The 22,152-nt window shown below is 44.2% G+C and overlaps 1 protein-coding gene across 1 annotated transcript in view; it reads left to right on the top strand.

Moving 5' to 3' along the window:
* Positions 1-16,067: 16,067 nt before the first annotated feature.
* LOC147630836 (uncharacterized) overlaps positions 16,068-22,152 on the top strand; it is a 34,037-nt gene continuing 27,952 nt past the window's right edge. Inside the window, exons 1-3 of the mRNA XM_086809216.1 lie at positions 16,068-16,799; positions 17,056-17,124; positions 17,208-17,276. Coding sequence (XP_086665342.1) covers positions 16,152-16,799; positions 17,056-17,124; positions 17,208-17,276 — 786 coding nt within the window. The 5' untranslated portion in view covers positions 16,068-16,151. The remainder of the gene's footprint in view (positions 16,800-17,055; positions 17,125-17,207; positions 17,277-22,152) is intronic.

A 22,152-nucleotide genomic window follows, 5' to 3' on the forward strand; every position in this document is an offset into this window, starting at 1 on the left:
CCTTCTCTGCACGACTGTGGCTCCTGATCCAGAGAGGCGTCTCCTCCTCTTTCGTCCAGCTGCGCCAACTGCTGCAGCCCACACACAAAACACACCCGGGGCCCAGAGCCCCTCAGCTCTTCGCCGTCTTCACACAGTCCCGGCTGCACCAGCTCTTTTCACGACCCCTTCCTCAGCCTTTGCCACAACGGCGTCTCCAGCTGCTGCACGATCTTCACACTGTAACGCCGGCTCACACACCAGCGTTGCCCCCCAGGTCTGTCAACTGCAGCTACGCTGCCTGAGAACCCACGCCTCTACACGATCACCTTTGCACAGCTGCAGTGCCTCTCTGCTGGCGGACCACCGGAGAGCCCCCCCCACTTACTCAGTACGACGGCCTCCCTTTTCTTCTGCAGCGCCGACTCCACCAGCTCGCAAGCTTCTGGAAAACTCGCTGGCAGCCCTCCAGCGCTCCACGCTTCCCTTGCTTTTTTTGCCATATAATATTAAATATTTGTTTTCTATTTTGCCTAAGATGGCCACCCTCACCTTTCACACTCATATGCCCATGGCCTTGGCCCCATCATCAATTGCTCCCCCAATCTCCACACACCTCTCAACACAACCTCCCACTCATATTTTTACGCGCCCACACATTCGATGCCAAGTAGCTGATACCGCCTTCAGCAACCTACGTTCCGGACGAGCCTGTGCTTCCAGAATCCCAACATTGTCCCTGCTCACACACCTCCATCAAAACCCTATGCCTGACTGCTGCATCCACGACGCCATATACATCCCGTATGTACACAGACACTTAATCCCATGCATCTGGATTTGTATTTAACAGCCTCACATGCATGGTTTCACACCATAGACGTGCTGTGGCACGACAACGCCATATGATAGCAAATTGTGTTGAGCTCCTGTATCCAATAATGCATTATACAGCACCTCCCCGTAAGGACTCTGTAACTCAATTGGGTATCTTAGAGGTGGGTCAGATTCCAGTGAATCCTCCTCTGCCTCCTCGAAAAATACTTGCGTAATTCCCAAGTTGGCTTCTCGTTGGCGCCTAGCACACTGTTGACGTTCTTTGGCTTCAACTCTAGCTTGTATTTTCTTAAGCTCAGCTTGTTCTTTAGCTGCCTTCTTTTGATGGATTGCATATAACTCCTCTTGGCTTAGGGGGTCATAGTATCTTTTGAATTTACTCCCATTAAGGAATCCAATGGTTTCAACTCCGTCGAGAGTCTCCACTCGGATGGTACCTTGCGGGGTAATTTCACATACTCTATACGGTCCCTTACCAGCATATTTGAGCTTCTTCTTTTCATTAAGCACTCCATATATCAGGACTTTATCCCCAACCTTGATGTCTTTGTCTTTCAGGTGGCAATCAAACCATTTTTTCCTTCTATCCTTCTCCACAAGGGCATTGTACTCAGCCAATTGTCTTTCTTCGTTTAGCCGTTCAAGAATATACAGACGCTCTACTAAGGGATTACCATCCCAACCCTCTTGAGTAGCAACACGAAGACTAGGAATGACAAATTCCCACAGCATGACGGCTTCTTGGCCATATACCATTTTGAATGGTGTGCAATTAATAGCCACTTTGTACGCAGTACGATAGGCCCATAAAGCTGTTGTAAGCTTTAGATCCCAATCCCTGCGATGAGCTTCAACTGTCTTTGTCAAAACAGAGATTAAGGTCTTGTTGGTACTCTCAGCTTGGCCATTCACTTGTGGATAGTAAGGAGTAGATTTATGATGAGATATCATGAAATTTGTTGTGAGCTCCTTAATCACTTCATTTATAAAATGCGTACCATTGTCGCTCACAAGTTCAAAAGGACAACCGAAGCGTGTGATTATATTTTCAAAGAGGAACTTAGCTGTTGTCCTTGCATCTGCCTTTTACGTGTCGCCTTCGCTTCAGCCCATTTGGTCATATAGTCAGTGGCCACAATAATATAGCGAGATTGTGTGTTTCGGGCCGCTGGGCGAATTGGACCTACAAAGTCTAAACCCCACTTTTCAAATGGTTGGTTTACTTTGATCGGATGTAGGGGCATCTGATCTTTCCGCTGGGGTTTCTTGTATCGTTGGCATTCATCGCAACCCTTCACAAAGAGTGATGCATCTTGGAACATAGTGGGCCACCAATACCCCGATTGTAAGATCTTTCGCGCAGTTAAGTCTCCTGAGAAGTGACCACCGGCTACACCCATATGTGCCCCTTGCAAAATGTATAGATACTCATCCTCTCGGGCACAACACCTAAGAACGTCATCCTTTCCTCTTTTATAAAGAGACTCGGCTATCAGGCAATAGGGTTCGCATTCTTTGATCAGCTTTTGAGCTAGATCTTTACGAAGCTCCTTGGGTGGAAAGCCATTAACCAAAAAGCTAACAATCTTCTCACTCCATTCAGGCATTGTCTCCACCATGAACAGGGAAGTGTCAGGTAAGTCATCATCAACCCCCGTAGGAGCCTCACCATTAGGTATGCGAGACAAATGATCAGCCATAACATGTTTTTTGCCAGGTCTCACAACAACAGTGAAATCAAACTCAAAAAGAATCAATAGCCATCGTGTGATTCTTCCTGTGGAGCATGGTTTGTTTACCAGATACAACAATGCTTGATGATCCACATAGAAAACAAACTTGGTGGCAAGGAGGTAATAACGAAATTTCCTTACTGCATATATCATTGCCAACCCTTCTCGCTCCGTAGTGGTGTAGTTTATCTCAGCATCGTTTAACTGGCGGCGGACTGGCAAAGCTAATGGGGTAGTCTAGCTTGTGTTCTCCAGGTTGAGTTAACACACACCTAATAGCAAAGTTTGATGCATCAATATGCACATGGAAGAGTAAATCCCAGTTAGGCATTCTCAAGATTGGAGCACTCACCAAGGCTTTCTTTAATAGCTCATAGGCACGGTCACATTCTTCGGTCCAAATAAACTCGATGAGAAGCTTATACAATGGTCGAGCTATCTCGGCGAAGAATAGAATAAATCTTTGATAATAACCAACGTGGCCCATAAAGCGTTGGACTCCCTTATAGTTGGTGGGTGGTGGCAATTCCAGAATGACCTTGATTTTACTCTCGTCCGTGGAAATCCCATTTTTGGACACTATATACCCTAAGATAACTCCGTGTTTAACCCAGAATTGGCATTTGAAAGGATTCAATGAGATGCGATATAATCTACACCTTTCAAATATTTTTCGTAAACACATTAGGTGCTTGTCCCAAGAGGAATGAACACAAAGATCATCTAAGAAAGCTTCACAGAAGTCCCTTAGATATTCCTTAAAGGCCGTGTTTATCAATCGTTGGAATGTTGCAGGTGCATTGGTCAAGCCAAAAGCCATGACACGAAAGGCAAACACTCCAAACTCTGTGATAAATGCTGTTTTAGCTTGGTCCTCGACTGCAATTGTGATCTGATTGTAACCCGAGTACCCATCTAAAAAGCTATATGCCTCCTTGCCTGCCACTCTTTCAAGCACATGTTCAGAATATGGCAAGGGGTAATGATCCCTTCTGGTGGCTGCATTAACCTTTTTGAGATCAACGCACACTTTGAGTTTCCCATTCTTCTTTGGTACGATGACTATCGGAAAAACCCATTCTGAGTGCTCAATAGGGTATATGAATCCACATTTTACAAGCTTTTCAATTTCCTCTTATACAATCTTTGCGTACTTAGGATTCATTGGGTAGGGGCGTTGCTGGACTGGTTTAGCAGTGCTAATCATTGGAATCGTGTGTTGCACCACCGAGGGTGGAACACCCTTCATATCATGATATGTCCAAGCAAATATGTCCTTGAATTCCTTAAGAAGCTTCGTAAGTGCAGCTTCTTCCGCCTTGGTGAGATCTTGAGCAATAAAAACTGGTTTAGACTCCTCACCCGGATCTGCTAAGTCTATCTTCTTAACTACTGCAGGGCCATCGTAGACACCGCTACTCCCATTGGTAGGCGTTCGTTGGGCTTTTGTGTAGACCACTTTACATTCCCCTGTGGTAAATGATTTGAAATGCTCGGGTGCGGGGTGTAAGTCTACTGGTTCTTGTTGTGCCAGGCTTTTTTCTTTCAATTTTGCTTCCTTTTGTTGCTGAGCCAACTCTTGGTTTTGCCGCCTTCTTGCAGTACGACTTAGTTTCGGCTTCTCTTCGATTTGTAATTGGGCGACGTCATGAGGTTGCGGAATACACCACATGACACTTTGGAGATATTGTCCCCAATTATCCGCTAACTTCCGATGAGCATCAATGGCTCCTACATAACTAAGCCATTCTGCAGTGGATCTTTCCTTGTTTATTGCAGTGCGTACATTAGCTCGATAGTGTTGGCGCTTATGTCTCGTTTTCTTCTTACCAAGTTTTTTATTTTTGTTTCTATCAGATTCGGACTCACTTGGTCGATCTTCACTTTCGGATGAACTGCAGGAGGTCACTGTCCTAGGCCTTGAGCACCTTGCTTCCACATTTGGGTGAATATTTGATTCATCCCCCCCATCAGGCTCAGAGTCAGTTTGTTCTTGAGATTCATACTTAGAGTTACATTGGTCAGAGTCTTCGCTACTATCAGTTGATCAGGAGTCAAGTGCATAACACCTATCATGTTTATTGGCACTAACGGTGGCATATCTTGCCCCTCAGGTGTTACCCAACTTGTGCCTCTATTTCCCCATGTGTCTATGGTTGCCGCTAGGTGTACCCAATCCACGTTATCCGACTCAGTCATACCCGGTAGGACATCCATATAAGGAGAATCTTTCCCATCATCAGTCTCTTTTTGCATGTATAGCAATACCTTAATGGGGCGGAGTGAATAGTGGTATCCGATCGATTATCAATGATAACCTTGCATCCTAAAAGATGTGCACGACCATTCTCAAGATCAACTCGAATGACAGAGTCCTGGAATTGTAGGTAGACATGGTTTTTCGACCAGTCATGCACCATTTGTGCTTCCCTCATGAAAGGACGTCCTAAGATCATTTGATATGACATAGGATGCTTGGAGAAATCCATTACAATGAAGGTATGTTTTACCTTGTATCCCAGGACCTTGAACTTAAGGTCCCTTAACATTCCAATAGGTTTAGCTATGGTTCCGTTTGCCATCTTAACCACTATGTTTGTGACTTTGAGGTGAGGTCTCCCCATAGATTCCCAACAGTTTTTAGTCACAATGCTCACTCCAGCACCACCATCAAGGATTCCCTTTAGAGTTAATCCCTTGGTAGTAATGGGGAGGGTCGCATTAGATTCGTCACCTTCAAAGTACTGTCCCAACTTGTTAACAGGTATTTCAACGACCGAGTCTTCATCTGGGTTGGGTTGTAGATCCCAATGTTCCCCTTCATCTTAAAGCATGTCGGGTCTATCCATATTTGCAAATTGTGGTAGCCCCGCCTTTAGTTCTCCATTGAGAAATGCCCGAAGAGCTAAGAATAGGTCAGGATCTCCGTATAATTTGGATATGATCGTGGTTCTGATCTCAGAGGACATGAAATTTATTAGCTTGGACACATTCAACGGTACTTTTCGAGATATCGCCCCTTGACTAGGGACTGGTGAAGATGGAATTACTTCCTCTTCGATGGGGTCAGGCATTCCTTCACTAAACATTCTTTCTAGCAAGAAGGGTGTTTGCCCACTTCTTGATGTCCTATCCTCACTTTCTTCCCGAATGATACTAGGTATAGCTAACGGTTTATGGTTCCTGTGAGGCTAAACTTGTGTAGGAAACACTGTGTCTGGAATTTTGATTTTTCTCGGGTTTGGTTCCAGTTCTCTTTGTGTTTCTTCCACCAAACCCCTTAAGTGTTGCACTTGTTCAATCTCCTCAACTGGGTTCGGGTAAGTTCCAATCTTTTTCTTGAGGGTTTTTGGTCCACGTGGCTTGTCTTAGGGAGTCTCAGTCAGTTTGGGTGGTCGAGAGGGCATTAACTGACTTGGTTGTGGGACCGAGGAAGTTTCCTTCTGTTTCCCCTTATTTATGTACTCGCTTGATTCTCCTTCATTGAGCTCCTGAGTGGGTTCCTCCCTTAGGGTAGTGGCTTTGGTCCCCATGGTTTCTATTGAATCGGAATCATCTTCAGGATCATTCATATACACGGGGTCGTCTCCTGTCCCTATGTTAGTCTTTGAACTAGGCTTGGAGCTCGTGGCATTAAGCAATCTCTTCCACCGCGTTTTCTTTTTCTTTACTCGAGCAATTGAGGCAGTATCCCTCTCTTCGAGAATGTAGTTTTGATTTTGAAGCATTGATCGTGTAACTACATTCGCGGGTATAACTTGTGTGGTTCCTCGTGCTTGGTTGGTGACCTCAACCAAATTCAATGGCGTAATCTTGGGTGCATTAGGATTATGTGGACATTGAGTGATCAAATGATCTATGCCACAACGATTACATGTAAGTACCGGCATTCCCGATGTGCTCCCTTGATTTGGTTGCATCTGAGTAGCGATCTTCTGTAGCCTATTAGGGCACTCCGCGACATGATGCGGTCCACCACAATCGTAGCATTGAAGAGGTGGTCTCCTTGCCAAGGTATTAAGGTTTTGGCCTCTTGTGGCGAGAGCAGCCGCTTGATATACAGGCTTGACTTGCCTGAAATGATCCTCCATGTAGTACTGGGGAATCATTTCAAACGTATCAATCCCATATGGAGCAGTGGGGTCTATCTCCTCTTCATAATCCCCACACGCACTATGTGACTCACAACACATCTGGTTTATAGGGGTAATCCTTGGATGTGGAGGTTGTGGTCCTAGCACTGGCAATGGTAACGGCACAGACTGGACTACATTCGGATTCCTTGGAACTATGTGCTGTGACGGTTGCTCGATAGGTTGTGCAGGCATTAGCGCGGGTACTTGTTGAGGTGTGTTTGACCAGGCTAGTAGTGCCTGATTTGCCAACATTCGCTTAAGTACTAGGCAATCCTTAGATTGATGGCCGTACTTACCACATGCATTGCAATTCCCATTGAATTTGACTCTGAATGTGGGACATTCACTCGTGCTATGTGGTCCTAAGCAAACCGAACACCATTGTTGCTCTCTTCTTGGGTACATATGACTATTTTGAGGAGCTCGATTACCCCTAAAGTATTCTTGGAGAGCCTTAGTAAGGTCGGTCACACAGACATTTCGGATATCTCGGGCTCCTTGGCAATAGGTTTTACCGTCATTGGCTCGTGCCCAGATACTTGCGAACTAACGGATTTTGTCTTCAAAGACACCTTTTTACCTGCAATCATCAAGTTGTCTTCTAACTGGATTGCATTGGCAGTGACTGCTTCCCACGTTGTAAGACCTCTAATGACTAGGCCACTGTATATGTCCTCATGGCATAATCCTCGGATGAATCTATCGAGCAGTTGGTTATTATTGAAGCGGTCATCGGGAGTGCAGCGAGAATTTAGATGCTTCAATCGACTTATAAAGTCTCTCACTGACTCCCCTTCCTCGTGTTCAGCTTTTTGGAGTTGAGATGCTACTCCCCAAAGCACACCCTCACGTATGTATTCTTTCAAGAACAATCTCTTGAGAGTGGGGTAGTGAGTGCGCTCTTCAACCCTTAAGGTTCGATACCAATCTCCGGCCTTCCTACTCAAGGTTAAGCCTAAGGCTTTACACTTATGCAGCTCATTGTGCTCTTCCAAGGAATCACACACGTGTTCGAAGACTTCAATGTGTTTCCTAACATCCTCGTTACCACTGAAGTTCTGAGTGAGCTTAGCCACTTGTACTGCCTTGCTTCTAGGTTCTCTCTCAGGCATGCCCCGCATGTTTTCCGCAATAGATCGTCCGATCGTTTGAGCAAACGCTGCGGAAAACATGCCCCGCATGTTTTCCGCAATAGATCGTCCGATCGTCTGAGCAAACGCTGCAAGATCACCTAGGTGAGCAGGCATGGCTAGTGGAGGCACTTCTGGGATAGCCTGGCTAATAGGAGTTGGCATTGGTCTAAGTATGTTGGCAAATGACGTAGAATATGATATGTGACTAGGCCTAGCTCCTCTTGGATAAGGGTTGTGATAAGGCGGTCGTGGAGCATACGCCATTGGCATACTAAGAGGCGTAGGAGCTACATGAGCATGAGTAGCGACAGGTACATATGGTTGATAGGCACTGGCACGCACTGTTGTATGTACTGTTCTACTAGGTAGTGGCGTCGTACTAACTACAGCAGTAACAGGTGCACTTTTCGTTATGCTCATCATTGGGGGTAGGCATTGTGGATTCCTTAATGGAAAGTTGAGCCAAGGTTGGAAAACTAAAGTTACTGCTCGTGGGCTCAACCTGCATTGAGACTCCAGGCAAAACAACATATGAAGGGTCTATGGGACTCATCGAGGGAGTCTCCAATTGTGATAGGGTTGGTTGTTTGGCCTTGCCTGTATCCAAAAATCTCATAGGGCCAGTGGAACCTAAGTTCACTCCCCTATTTTGCCTCTCAATTTGGATAATTCTATGAATAACCTCACATATCATTTGTTGTTTCTCCTCTAGATTAGTGGCGCTAGATGTAGATCGTAGGACTTCTAACCAACCTACATGGTATGTGTAGCCCGTGTATAGGTCAATTAGAGTCTCTGTGTGTAGATCATATTCCCAATTTTCATTGAGAAATATCCCATCTAGACGGTGTGCCAAACGGTTCTCTTGAAGTAGACGCAATGTCACTTCTTATGGATTGGCTTCTAGGAACCTCTACTTTAGGAGGCGCGTCGGAAGGTGGTAGCTCAGTAGGGCCCTCATTAAACGAAGTGGGTAGAATATCCACATGGACACTCTTTGGGAGGGTAGGGTCTACATGAGATGTGAATGGCGTATCCACTACCCCTCCTTCTTCATTTACTTCGCTTGTCGCATGTTCAGAGCGTGTAGCTCTACTAAAGGTCTCTATTAGACGACTAAACATGCTAGATTCGTGTTGTGTGACTCAAATTGGCATGTTTTGGCTTGTCTCCTCAGGGTTCTTGGTAGGGTGCCCTTCCATGGCTTCTGAGTCAGAGGACGAGTCTTGGGTTGCACTCCCTTAGGTTCCAGCCGAAGGCCAAGATGCCAACGTGGAGGGATGGTGTGAGCCTGCGTAAACTGAAACACTTTCTAGTGGCTCAAACTCTAGCACCCGACCAGAGCGTAGATGCATGTGACGTGGGTACCCACGGGCGTTGGTGACTACCTTTGAAGCCCACACAAGTGGTTTCTTAAGTGTTTCGTACCCCGTTTTTACTTGTTTTTAGATTGTTTTTAACCCGTTTTTGACCCCCTTACTTATGGTCGAAACTGGACTAGGACGTGTGATAGCTTGAAACGAGCGTATCGTTTAAAGGGTCCTAACGTGCTTTACAGCACCGTGTTCGCCTATCTAGAGCTCCTGTAGTCCTCAAAACAGTCCGTTTCCCTTGGGGGGAAGGGGCGAAAGCCTATTTGCTTGTGGAGGAAAGGGTGAGGGCTTTATCCCACATGCTCACTTTACTCCTTGGGGGGTGGGCTACATATAGGGCACAACTTCCCATAAGCTCTCACTTGAAAGAAAGCTATGGAGGCTCACTCTCCTATATATATATATCAAAAGACCGAAACTGAGGTCGGGGTTTTTTCTTTTCAAAAATTTTTTTCCGATTGAAAAATCTTTCCTCTTCACACGTTTGGTTTTTTTTCTTTAAAAAAAATAAATTTTTAATTTTTAATTTTAATTTTTTAAATAATTTTTTCTTTTATCTTTTTTGGGATAAGTTTTCTAGGGTTTCTTTCTAGGGTTCAGACTTTGCCGCGGCGCAGTTCACACACAGTGCAGACCTGGGGATTCAGAAATCCCCCCTCACACGTAGAAAACCAGAGAACAGAACGCACGCCCACACGCGGAGCGGAAAAATAACAAACAAAACAGAAATGCAGAGGTCAAATTGCAGAAACAGATTGCAAGACACGAAAACACCTCAACAACAAACACACAATTGCCTTTCCTACAGTGTAAATTAAACTTCATGCAGCAGCCCGAGCTGCAAACTGGAGCTTGGTGCAGGGCAGCTCCCCGGCAGGCGGCGCCAAAAATGTGCGCTTTTGCCGCACAGGTCGTATAGCTGGGGACTTGCCGAACACCGTATGCGAGCCACGAATGGCTGCAAGCATACAACCAGGGAAGCAAGCTCAAACAGAATGTAAAATGTGTGTCACTCACCGCTCAACCGCCGCCTCGAAGGATTCCCGCGTCGCAACAGTGAAGGAGGAGCCGCCGTCGTCGTCGCTCTACCGCCTCGCCGCCGCCGCCGCCGTGCCGCTACACAGTGCTCGATCGCTCTCTCTCTCTCTCACGCAGGAGAAGGAAACCAAGGAGATAAGGCAAGAGCACTCTTGTATTCACAACACATGAGAATGAGGATTTTAGGGTTACATTTGACTCTTATAGGTGACTTGGTCGTTCACACTTGGGCGCCCATACATGGCCGGCCAACCCTAACCCTTATCCTACTGATATTCAAGGTGCGCCTCTCATCCGCGATCACCCAATCCCTTCATCCTTAACATATGGTGCCGACAAGCCCGGCCCATGACTCAGAATATTTAAATTAATGACGTAAAACATAGTACGTCTCAATGTCCGTTCATAGGTTAACACCTCGTATCACTCTGGCATGTGATGTAGGAAGCATGGTGAAGCATGGGCCACTGAAAGTGACACCAAGGTAGACATAGGATGAGACAATCTCCACAAGATCCCCTCTATATGTGAAGCTCAATCTAGATGTGAAGGGGCAAGAGGTATTGAAGACCATTACCTTGGTTTTACCAAGGCTAAGAGAGAGATCCCGCTGAGTGCAAAAGTCCTGTAAGGCATCCAATTGTCTCTGAATCCCCTCAGTTGAGTCTAGGAAGAGGACGATGCCATTTGCATAAGGTAGTATGGGGATCAATAAGCTTGCTAGAGAGAGAGAGAGAGAGAGAGAGAGAGAGAGAGAGAGAGAGAGAGAGAGTTCTGTTCACCTGAAAGTTAGTCACAACATTGCCCATCTTGAGAGCTCACTTGACTATACTTATTTTTCTTGAAAAACTTTGTACATGTTTGACAATTTGTGCTTCCCTATGAGATAAGGCAAGATCCATCTCCAATTGCTCAGGCTCCTTCCACCCAAATGATGCCCCATCCCAGCAGTCAGTAGATCTCCTCAGACCTTTGTTATTCAACGTTTTGGCTATTCTAGGGTCTTGTAGAGCTAAAGGGGGATTAAACTTTTGAGTCCACCAAATCCCTAGACACATCAAAGAGTCCCCTAAAGCTCTACCACAACCATCCTAGACCACAAATTCCAACACCTCTTTCCATTTAGTGCAAAGATTCCTGCAAAGTGAGGACCCTGTGATTTTGAGAGGAGCATGAGAAAACAGTTTGTATTTCTAACCAAGACCTTGCAAAACTCCATCAAAATAAATAGTTGAGCAGTCCACTAGTTCCTTTAGCATCCTTGACAAGATTTCCTGGGTAAGAGCAAAGACAGCCTGGAAATTGTATGAGAAGGGAGATGAAGAATACCTAGGCCACCCTCACTCTTAAGGCAGGCTAAGTCTATCCCAAGCTAGCCATGCCAATACCTTTTTGTTGGATCCAACATTCCTCCACACAAAATCTCTTACATGTTTTTCAATCTTCTGCCAATGCCCTTTTCCAAAGTCCAACACAGGGCATTCAACACAGTGTTACATATAGTCATGGGACCTTGATGCCTTCCCATTTCTTGAGTTTCAAAAAGAATTTGTCCAGTTCCCAATCTATCAACTGTTTGTTGGTCACCTCAACCCCAAAACGAACACCTAAGTATCTAACAATTTGGCCTCTCTTCACCACCTCACACCCTTATCTCTCTAAGTAAAAATCATTGTCCTCAGAAAGATTGATTAGTTTAGACTTGCGAATATCAGCAAACTCTTGTATAATGTTTAAAGCCAATCTGACATTATCATTATCAGCTTCTAGGAAAAGTAAAGGATCATCTGAATGACCAATTGCTCCCCATTGCTCAACTTTAGCCAATTACCCTCCCCTCAGTAGAGGCCTATTCTAAGGCCATAATCAAGGGGTGAGAAGCAATAGCAAACAATAAAGGAGCAAGGGGACAGCCGTGTCTAACTGATCTATTTACCTCAAACCCCCCAACAACCCTCCCATTCAACAGTAATTTGGAATTTCCTCCCAAGATAAGGGTGTATATGCAACATGACATTCTTAAGCCAAAGCCCATTCTTTCCATCACTCTAGCCACAAATGACCAATGAAACCTATCATAGGCCTTTTCCAAGTCTACCTAAAGAGAATACATAAATAACCCAATGAACCCTATTATAGGCCTTTTCCAAGTCTACCTGCAAGGGAAATAGGAAGAGCTTAGAAGGGGCTTGGGGCTTAAGGATAGCTGGTATCTTGGGGATTGGAGAGACAAACCGGGGCACACTTATTTTAGCCTCCAATATTTATCCTCCTCATCAAGAATTGATAGATTTTTCTTCAACCAACAGTAGGCCTCATGGGTACCTCATACTTTGAGTATGGTAGTGGATTGTAGCTCTACCTTGTCTGACCATCTTCCTTTGAAATGGAGATGGTCTCACTCTGATGGGACTAATATGGATTTATCTCATTTTCCAACAAGAAAATTGAGAGTGAATAATTTACTCTTGAAAGACCCCCTTTTTGTGGAATATATTGAAGAAGCCATTAATAAATTAAAAAGGAGAAAGGGGGCTAAGGGTTCATGGAAGCAGTTTGCTAATGAGATGGAAGGAATCATTAGAGTTGTGGGTAAACTGAGGGCTAAGGAAAGGAGAGGTGAGAGAAGAAAATGGTCTGCTTTGTTTGAAGATCTGCTACTGAAGAGGCAGACTATAGGACTGAACTCTGATGACACTGAGTTGTATTTTAAGTGTCAAGCCAACATTAAAGCTGAGGAGGATAAATGCTATAGAGAACATGAGTATTGGGCTAGAAGGAATCTATTCAGCAAATAGCAAAAAACCTGACAATAGGTTTTTTAAACTCTCCAAGAATAAAGATGATAGAGAGATTGTGGGGAACATCTTGGATGAGGATGGTAATCTTGTCCATGACACCAAATCACTTGCTCTGAAATGGGTTAAGTTTTTGGGATCAACCCTGAGTCTGAAAGAGGACTACTCCTTGAGGAGATTTCAAGCTAAAAATTGATTGCTTGGCCTTCTAAGTTAGAAGGTGGATCGTGACAAAGCCAAGTGGTTAGAAGGAGATTTTGAGGTTGATGAGTGTTGGTGTGCTTTGCTAAAGCTGGGAAGAGAGAAAGCTCCTGGTTGGGATGGTCTCTCAACTGAGTTCTTCATAGTCCTCTGGCCTTCATTAAAAGAGGTGGTGTCTGACATATGCAAGAAAGCTTTTTAATTGGGTCTTTGTGAGATAAGGTCTTTAAAGAAGGACTTGTGAAACTCATCCCTAAACAGAAAGCTCCTGGTTGGGATGGTCTCTCAACTGAGTTCTTCATAGCCTTCTGGCCTTCATTAAAAGAGGTGGTGTCTGACATATGCAAGAAAGCTTTTAAATTGGGTCTTTGTGAGATAAGGTCTTTAAAGAAGGACTTGTGAAACTCATCCCTAAACAGATTGCTTGTAGTAGGTTTGGGCATTGGAGGCCTATTACTTTATTAACTGTGATGTACAAAATTCTAGCTAAGGTAATTTCCCTTAGAATCACTCTTGTGGTGCAAGAGGTTATCTAAAAAAAACAACATGGCTTTATCAAAGGCAGGTCTATTTATGATAATATTTTTGTTGCTCTACTGGGTAGAGAGGTGGCCATTAACACTCAACAGAAATGCATTATGATGCAATTGGACCTAGAGAAAGCTTATGATAGGATACAGTGGTCATTCATTGCTAGGGTGATGAAAAAATGGGGTTTGGAGCTAAAATGGCTACATGCATTTATACTCTCTCCTTGGATGGATATTCTAAAGTGCTTCTTAATGGAGAGTTATAGGGGGATTTGAGATCAACAGGTCAGTCAGACAAGGTTGTCCATTAGCCCCCCTACTTTTTGCTATTGCCGCTCACCCTTTAATTCTGTCATTAGAGCTAGCATGCAATGAAGGGAAGATTGCAGGTTTAAAACTCAAGCACAGTGAGCAACTGGTAATTCAATGTTTTGCTGATGACTCTCTGTTATTCTTAAAGGCTGAGAACAACAATGTGAGATAGGCCGTTAGTTTGAGTTTTTTATGAAGACCGTGCAGGAACCAGTCCGCAAGAATGGCTTCAAATGGTCTATCAGCTACTAGAGAGAGTCTTGCATGTAGAGTGGGAAACTTGGCTACATAATCTTCTTCTGTAGCAGCTTCTGTTTCAAGCTTCGCAGCTTATCCTACAATTCAAAGTTAGTTTTATAGGAGTATGCCAATGCATCAGGTTTTAAATGTAATATTCTGAAGTCTAGGATCATAAGCTTGACTGAGGACAATGATTTTGATCTTCAGAGGTGGGGATGTGAAGTGGTGCAAAAGGGTCATATAGTTAGATTGCTTGGGGTTCCTTTTGGGGTTGGACTTACTAATAAACAGCTGGTAATGTGGGCCATTAATAGATTTGTAGAGAAATTAAAAAAGTGGGAAGATTTGAAAGTTCCCTTCCATAACAGAATTGATATTTGCAACTCAGTGTTGAATGCTTATATCATGGTTCTAAGTCCTCTATTAAAATTTGGTAAGTATCATTGGAAGGAAATCATAGGACCTATCAGAGACTTTCTGTGGAGAAATGGCGTTGGTAAAAAAAGAGTTCCTACTTGGTTGGCCTAGGAGAAGGTGTCAGTACCTAAAAGGGAAGGGGGTATTGGTATCATTCACTTGCCCACTCATTGTGCTACTAGAAGGACTCTGATGCTGCCTAGGGTGCTATCTCAAAATTCTACTTGGGCCTTAATGATAAGGGAATTGGTGGAAATGGCTAATGTGTTGGCCAAGGGCAGTTGGCCAAGGGCAGATGGAGGAACTTAAACTGGAAAGACAAATTGTTTTCACATGCTCCTCTGAAAGTCACATGTTTAGATTTTTGCAAAATGCTCTGTAAATCTAGGCTTCATAGCTTGGGATGGTGGGGGGAGGGTAACTGGGAACTCCATGCTGTCCTTGGGGTTATGGTGGACTCATAATAAGTTTAATCCCCCCCTTAGCTGCACTTGATACTGAAGTGGCAAAGATGCTCAATAACAGAGGTATTAGATATCTGGCTGATTTTTGGGACAGAGATGTGGCTGGAAAGAGGTGAACCTCTTATCTGAGGAGTTTCAGTTAACCGAGAGAGAGAGAGAGAGAGAGAGAGAGAGAGAGAGAGAGAGAGAGACTTGATGACTCAGGTGATGGAGATGTTGCATAATGAATTATACTCCACAACCACTGATACTTCAGTCTGGATCAAGGACTGGTTCTGGATTAATGGTGCCAAACTAAAGGAGGGCAAAACTAGGGATTTTTATGCATTTATGACAAAAGGGGATGCCAATGTTATGTATTGCAACAAAATATGGAATGTAAAGTGGAGTGCCTCCAGTTGGAAAAAGAGATGGCACTTAATCTGGAACTGCCAGGTCCCTAGGAAATTTCAAGTTTTTTTGTGGAAGGTTAGCATGTGGGCATTACCTATTGGTTATAAGTTGCAAAAAAGAAACATGGCTAGTGGCATGCAATACTGAGGCCATGATGGAGGCTTGCTTATTACTGGGGTATCAGATCTCGTGGGATCAATCTAGTTTCTTGTGTGAGGATGAAAGATGGGAATTTCTTTATAAAATCTTGAATGAGGTTAAAAAGGAGTAGATAGTTGGGTCTTTGGGGGTGATGTATGCCTATTTGAACAGTTAATATAAATAAATATTATTGGTGAAAAAAGAGAGAGAATACATTAATAATTTGGAGGTAAATGCCCCAAAAATAAAGAATTCAAACCTTTTAATTCTGAAATGTGCAACGTGCTCCCAAAAAAAAAAACGAATTCAAAGGTGCTAAATATTAGAGTCCAGTCTAAAAGTTTCGAAAATTTGGTCAAAAGAGAAAAAAACAGCAGAACGCCGCTGCTAAAAGCAGCAGCCACTTCGCTTCGAAAATTCTGCTTCATGGCAACCCTTTGTCCGCTACTCGTCGCCTCTGTGTTGCTCTTCTTCGTCTCCGTGCTTTGCCTCTGCTCTCCTTATGAAGCTCCATTACCATCATCACCAAAATGGGAGGCCATTTCATCAGCATCAACGTCGGCATCATCATCATCATCTTCTTCTGCCGTTGATCGATATAAGGAGGGCTTCATCAAGGCTTGGCACGATCTAGGAGGGTTTGCAGAATTGCAGGCAAGAAAAACCCTAGGTCTTAAAGAACCGCCGGACAGGAAGGCCTTAGGGTTTGCAACGTCGGCAGGCCCTCGCGTGCTACCGTCTGTGAGCTTTGCAACGTCTTCGAGCTCCAAAGATGCCGCCTCAGCCTCAGCCTCAGCCTCAGCCTCAGCCTCAGCCTCAGCCTCAGCCTCTGCCTCCACCTCCAAGGCTAAAGACTTTCAAGAAGACACTACCCCAGCAGCAGTGAATTCTTTCACGTCTGTCTGGGAAACCCTGAAATTGCCAAGCTGGATCAGTTATCCCGCCAGTGGAAGCATAATGCCAACATACATGTTAACAACCATGTTTCGATGGTTCATAGTAGAACTCAGAAACATCCCTTCGGAGTCAATGTTCCCCACCTTCCAAGTCGGTGATCGGATTATAGCTGAAAAGGTTCGCTTCTCCTGTGCGTATATTCTGATTAAGATATGTAGGCAAGTTACAAGACCATGCAAAAGGGTCAAGGCAGATGATATGTGTGATTTTTAGACATTCAATTAGTGATATCAATTCAATTTGGCATTATAAGTGTCTTTCAATTTGACATTATAAGTGTTGGGCATGGCATGTTTATGACCCCTTGTAGTTGGGTCATCATTGAATGACATCTTTTATCTGTGATTTATGGTGCTATATGGTGGCTTTTCAGGTCTCCTATTATTTCAGGAAGCCAGAAATCAATGATATTGTTCTATTCAAGGTCCCTCTAGCCCTGCAGGTATGTTTTGTTCCTAGATTCTTTGCTTTTAGAAATTCCCATGTCGCATTCTGGGGGGATAATGTGCCTCGTTTTATGTGTAGGAGCAAGGCTACAATGCAGGGGCCGTCTTCATCAAAAGAGTAGTAGCAAAGGCAGGGGACTCAGTTGAGGTATTTATACCTCTCCAAGCCATTTTTTGCTGTGAAGTCTTCTTTTTCTATGTCACTTTTGGGTGTGAAATTTATGGGGGGCAGAGTATAAGGGCTTGGGATTAAGGTTGACGATAAAAGAAGACCAAGGCCTCAGGCCACCTCATAAATGGCCAATACAAGCATGAAAATGGTGATGTAGACCATCTGGAGATGATATATTCCAACACCTCCTTTTCAGCACGCCAGAGGGTCGGCCCAATACTAGCACGTTGAAGTAAGAACTCCAAAAATAGCTGAAGTTCAGTCCGGAGGATCCTTAGGTTGATCAATGTCCTGTAAAGCATAGAAGACTGAAAAGGATCAATGGACACATCCAAAGCAGGTGATGAAGAAGTAGCACCGGAATCAATCCAGAAGAAGTTGTTCTCAAGAAAGGGAACCACTGATAGCTCCAAGGAAAATGGTAAAGGAAAATGGTACCTCCTCTGTATTTGCAACAAGTATCAGTACCGTAGTAGACTCCTTCTCTGAAGAAAGAATTGTAGGTATTGGTGAAGTAGGAATCGGTGACAGCAAAATGATTGGAGAAGGACTAGTAAACACCACCAATAGAGCAGTCATTGGAGAAACTGTAGAGGTAGCAACTCCAAAATCCACCAAAGATACACTAGATGAAAATACTATCTGGGGTAAAGATCCTCCAACAGTAGGAGAAAGATGATCTTCAGACGATGAGTCCTCCTCTGGAGAAGGAGGAAATGAAGTAACCTCTGGCACAAGAGGATCATTAGGGATAACTGAATCTGCCAAGGTTGAAGTTTGAACTAAAATAGACTCTAAAATAGTGGAAGTAGCCACCAATGAGAATTCCATAGAACCCTCTGAAGATGCCTCCTCTGGAACATAAGAAGCGGAATCCTTTTTGAAAGCATATCTTGTAGCATAGGGGGGGAACCTAGAGAAATATCAACAACACCATGGAGAGGGTAGGCATGATCAGTGGATGATCCTCAACCTCATCCGATGTGATCCTAACCTCTACTGAAGAAGTCATAGCTGTGGTCACTAGGATTGTGTCGTGTGGAGAGAATCTAAAACTGACAAGGGGGCCACTTTGGCCCTGGTCTCCTGATGTTGTGAGGCAATGCCTGAGCCCCAATACCGCCTTTGAAGTTCAAGCCACAGCTGAGAGGCATCATAAGAAGCAAATAAAAATTTCACCTGTATGGAAGGTGACAAAGATTGGATGATAACCATCCTGGCAGAAGCATCATAAACTCCTCGATAAACAGGATCCAATAATTGAGGAGAAGTGAAACTCGTTGAGCTTGCGTAACAAACTTATCACTGCTAAATCACATTAATCCACTTTTAACCATGGCTGAAAATTGAAGTAAAACTTGTGAATTTTCAGCCAACAATACTTGAGCCAAATAGATGGAAGAATAAATGAGAGAGAGAGAGAGACGACATAGCATAGACCCGGAACGGCCGGGCCCCTTCACAGGAATATGAATTATTCCTCCAGAATTTTACAAGTGTATGGGCTGATTTGAATTAGCATGGTACCGCTATCAAACAAGATAGAAAACAAAGCCTTTGGAATCTCCTAGTTTGTATGTGGTGGCCTACCACACACACACAAGTGTTGGAGAAACTCACCCGCCTGTGTGCCATCCCAATGGCCTACCAATGGGTCACACAACTGGTTCTCTTGTGGCAAGGATGCTCACAAGAGCTAAGTCCTTTGATGAAGCAAATCAGTAAGCTCTTCTTCAACTCTTCAAAGCCTCTTCTTGAGTAGCACCTCTGTCTTCCCATGATAGTATTCTCTCTTGAAAAATGGTTCTCTACACTTGGTAGAGAAGAAGCTAGTCTTCTTGCTTTCTTGCTCTAAAAAATGCACAAGTTTACATGAACTCTCCTCCTCCAAAATGAAGGGAATCACCTCTTTTTATAGGTGAATTCCTTTCTAAAAAGCTTTCTTAGTTCAAAATAGAAAAAGATTACACATGTTAGGTTGCATGGGAAACTTTTACATATGTTTTAGTTTGCATGGGAAACTTTTACACATGTTTAGTTTTGCATGGGAAACTTTCCTTTGTCAACAAATAGAAAGAGTTAGTTCTCTTTCTCTGTCATGTGCATCACAGATGCCATGGACATTATCAGGGCTAGATCCAGAAGAGGCAAACAGATAAAGACCATGAACCAGTAGAAGATAGGTAGAACCAGAATGATCAGAGCTTCAGGTGTATCATCTGAAGTGGACGTGGAGCAGGACAAGTGGGATCCAGATAAGTGCAGTAGGCTGGCTGCAGAAGTGAGTTGGCTGCTGCAGGACAGGAGGTGTCGGCTGCTCATAACAGGGTCGGCTGATTCCAGAAGGGCCAAGGGCTGAAGCGCATCATAAAGTGAAGAGCATCTAATAAAAGAGCATGCGTTTTGGTATTTTATGGCAGGGCTGCTGGCCGACCAGCAGTCGGCCAGTTTCTAATGGATCCCAAGGCCTATATAAAGGCACACTTGCTCTATGTTTTAGGCATTCAAACCCACTAGGGGTTGGGATCACTAGAGGTCCCATAGGGGACAGGTTTTGGTGTTTTACCACCTTTTCAAGAGGGCAGCCAAGGGCTGCAAAGATATGTACCTTTTTGTACCATAGTATATACTGAAATTCCAGCACTTCTCTCTCTCTCTCTCTACTCTCTCTCTCTCCCTGCGTTTTTGCATCAGATGGTGCGTTTTTGCATGAGAAGGTTTCCAAGAGTGTTTAGGGCTGAAAGAAGACTACCCAGAGCTTCCGCGCGTTACATTGGTATCAGAGCATCAGGCTCAGCAAAGCTAAACACTGATTCAGTCCCAGATGATGGTGTACAGGTCCAAGGTACAGGAAAGTACACGGATTCGAAGCCCAAGGCGGGAACACAGATCGGGAAGAACTCCTAGGAGGTTTGTTGGTGGTGTTCCACAGTGCCAGATGGGGATGGCAGTTCCGTGAGCCAGATAGATTCTTAGGTTACGGTCCCAAGGGAGGTTGATCCTCCAAGGGTGATGTGAGAGTGCCAGATTCAGTTCCAGGAAAGAAGACCAAGACGGTGTTCAGAGTTAGGGCAGGAATGGATTGTGGACTAGAGGAAGACCAGATGCATAGATCTTCATCAGAGACAGAGTGGTTTGGAGAACAGACCGGATTTTCAGAGAAAAAGGTTTGCCAGGGATGGATGATGACAGAGGGACTTCGGGACAGGATTGGGATGATGACAGTCATCCAAGAGCAGGTTGGATTCCCGTCATCAAGTTTAGCAGAGGGGGATGTCATGTGCATCACAGATGCCATGGACATTATCAGGGCTAGATCCAGAAGAGGCAAACAGATAAAGACCATGAACCAGTAGAAGATAGGTAGAACCAGAATGATCAGAGCTTCAGGTGTATCATCTGAAGTGGACGTGGAGCAGGACAAGTGGGATCCAGATAAGTGCAGTAGGCTGGCTGCAGAAGTGAGTTGGCTGCTGCAGGACAGGAGGTGTCAGCTGCTCATAACAGGGTCGGCTGATTCCAGAAGGGCCAAGGGCTGAAGCGCATCATAAAGTGAAGAGCATCTAATAAAAGAGCATGCGTTTTGGTATTTTATGGCAGGGCTGCTGGCCGACCAGCAGTCGGCCAGTTTCTAATGGATCCCAAGGCCTATATAAAGGCACACTTGCTCTATGTTTTAGGCATTCAAACCCACTAGGGGTTGGGATCACTAGAGGTCCCATAGGGGACAGGTTTTGGTGTTTTACCACCTTTTCAAGAGGGCAGCCAAGGGCTGCAAAGATATGTACCTTTTTGTACCATAGTATATACTGAAATTCCAGCACTTCTCTCTCTCTCTCTCTACTCTCTCTCTACCTGCTTTTTTGCATCAGATGGTGCGTTTTTGCATCAGATGGTTTCCAAGAGTGTTTAGGGCTGAAAGAAGACTACCCAGAGCTTCCGCGCGTTACATTCTCTCTTTGGAAAATAGAAAGAGATGCTTATAACTCAAGTTCTAAAACGAATTTGCATGTGCAACTGAAGAGACAGTTGCTGAGATGAGTCGCCATGTCACCTCAAATTAAAAAAAAAAAAAAGAAAGCCCGGGGGGGGGTGTTCGACCGCTCTAATTCCGATTCCAGCCTCTGTTTTCCCAAAAGATGAAGAGAAAGGCCTCAAAATTGACCTCCAACTTAAAAGATACATATCTTGTAAAACTATCAAAATTGAAAGTAGTTTAAGTAAGAAACATACTTAACCTCCTACAAAATACAAGTCTCTAGATTAGCAACTAGTATTATGCACAAGTTCGATGCTTTAAGATGAATGCCTAAATGTTCAAGCATTCTCAAAATCAGCATCTAATGCAAGATCTTCAAACAGCTTATTGTGCATGTGCCTAAGGTGAGTACCATCCGTTCCATACACTTGTATCCATCTATACGCTCTCCCATAATGGTAAGAGTGTATAGTCCATCATGCTTATGAAGCATGTCCAATCATACTTCCCCACTTCGGGATGGAAGCATGTCCATTTATGCATGCAATATTATGCTCTCCCATTTCGGAATGTTCCTTGGAAAAGAACACATGTCCAATCATGAAGTCTGCCATGCTAGGTCAGACAACATGTCCAAGTTTTATTAACTTCAAAATTCTTGATACAAAATTCCCTGTAAGCTGAACAGGGTTTTGGATTGGGGATTTCTCACAAATACAGGCGGGTGACAAGAAGCCACAACAGCCCAAAGACAAGAAGCCTCCAAAGTTAACCGAGTCCAATATGACCAAATCTGATAGTTGGTAGAAGTAAGGGGAGGGTTTCTAGAAGCCATCACTACCAAGAATCCAAATCTCCTCAAGAAAGACTAGA

This window comes from Cibotium barometz, chromosome 15 (assembly GCF_041138505.1).
Source record: "Cibotium barometz isolate CiBa-2024 chromosome 15, ASM4113850v1, whole genome shotgun sequence".
In the NCBI taxonomy this organism is placed as follows: Eukaryota; Viridiplantae; Streptophyta; class Polypodiopsida; order Cyatheales; family Cibotiaceae; genus Cibotium; species Cibotium barometz.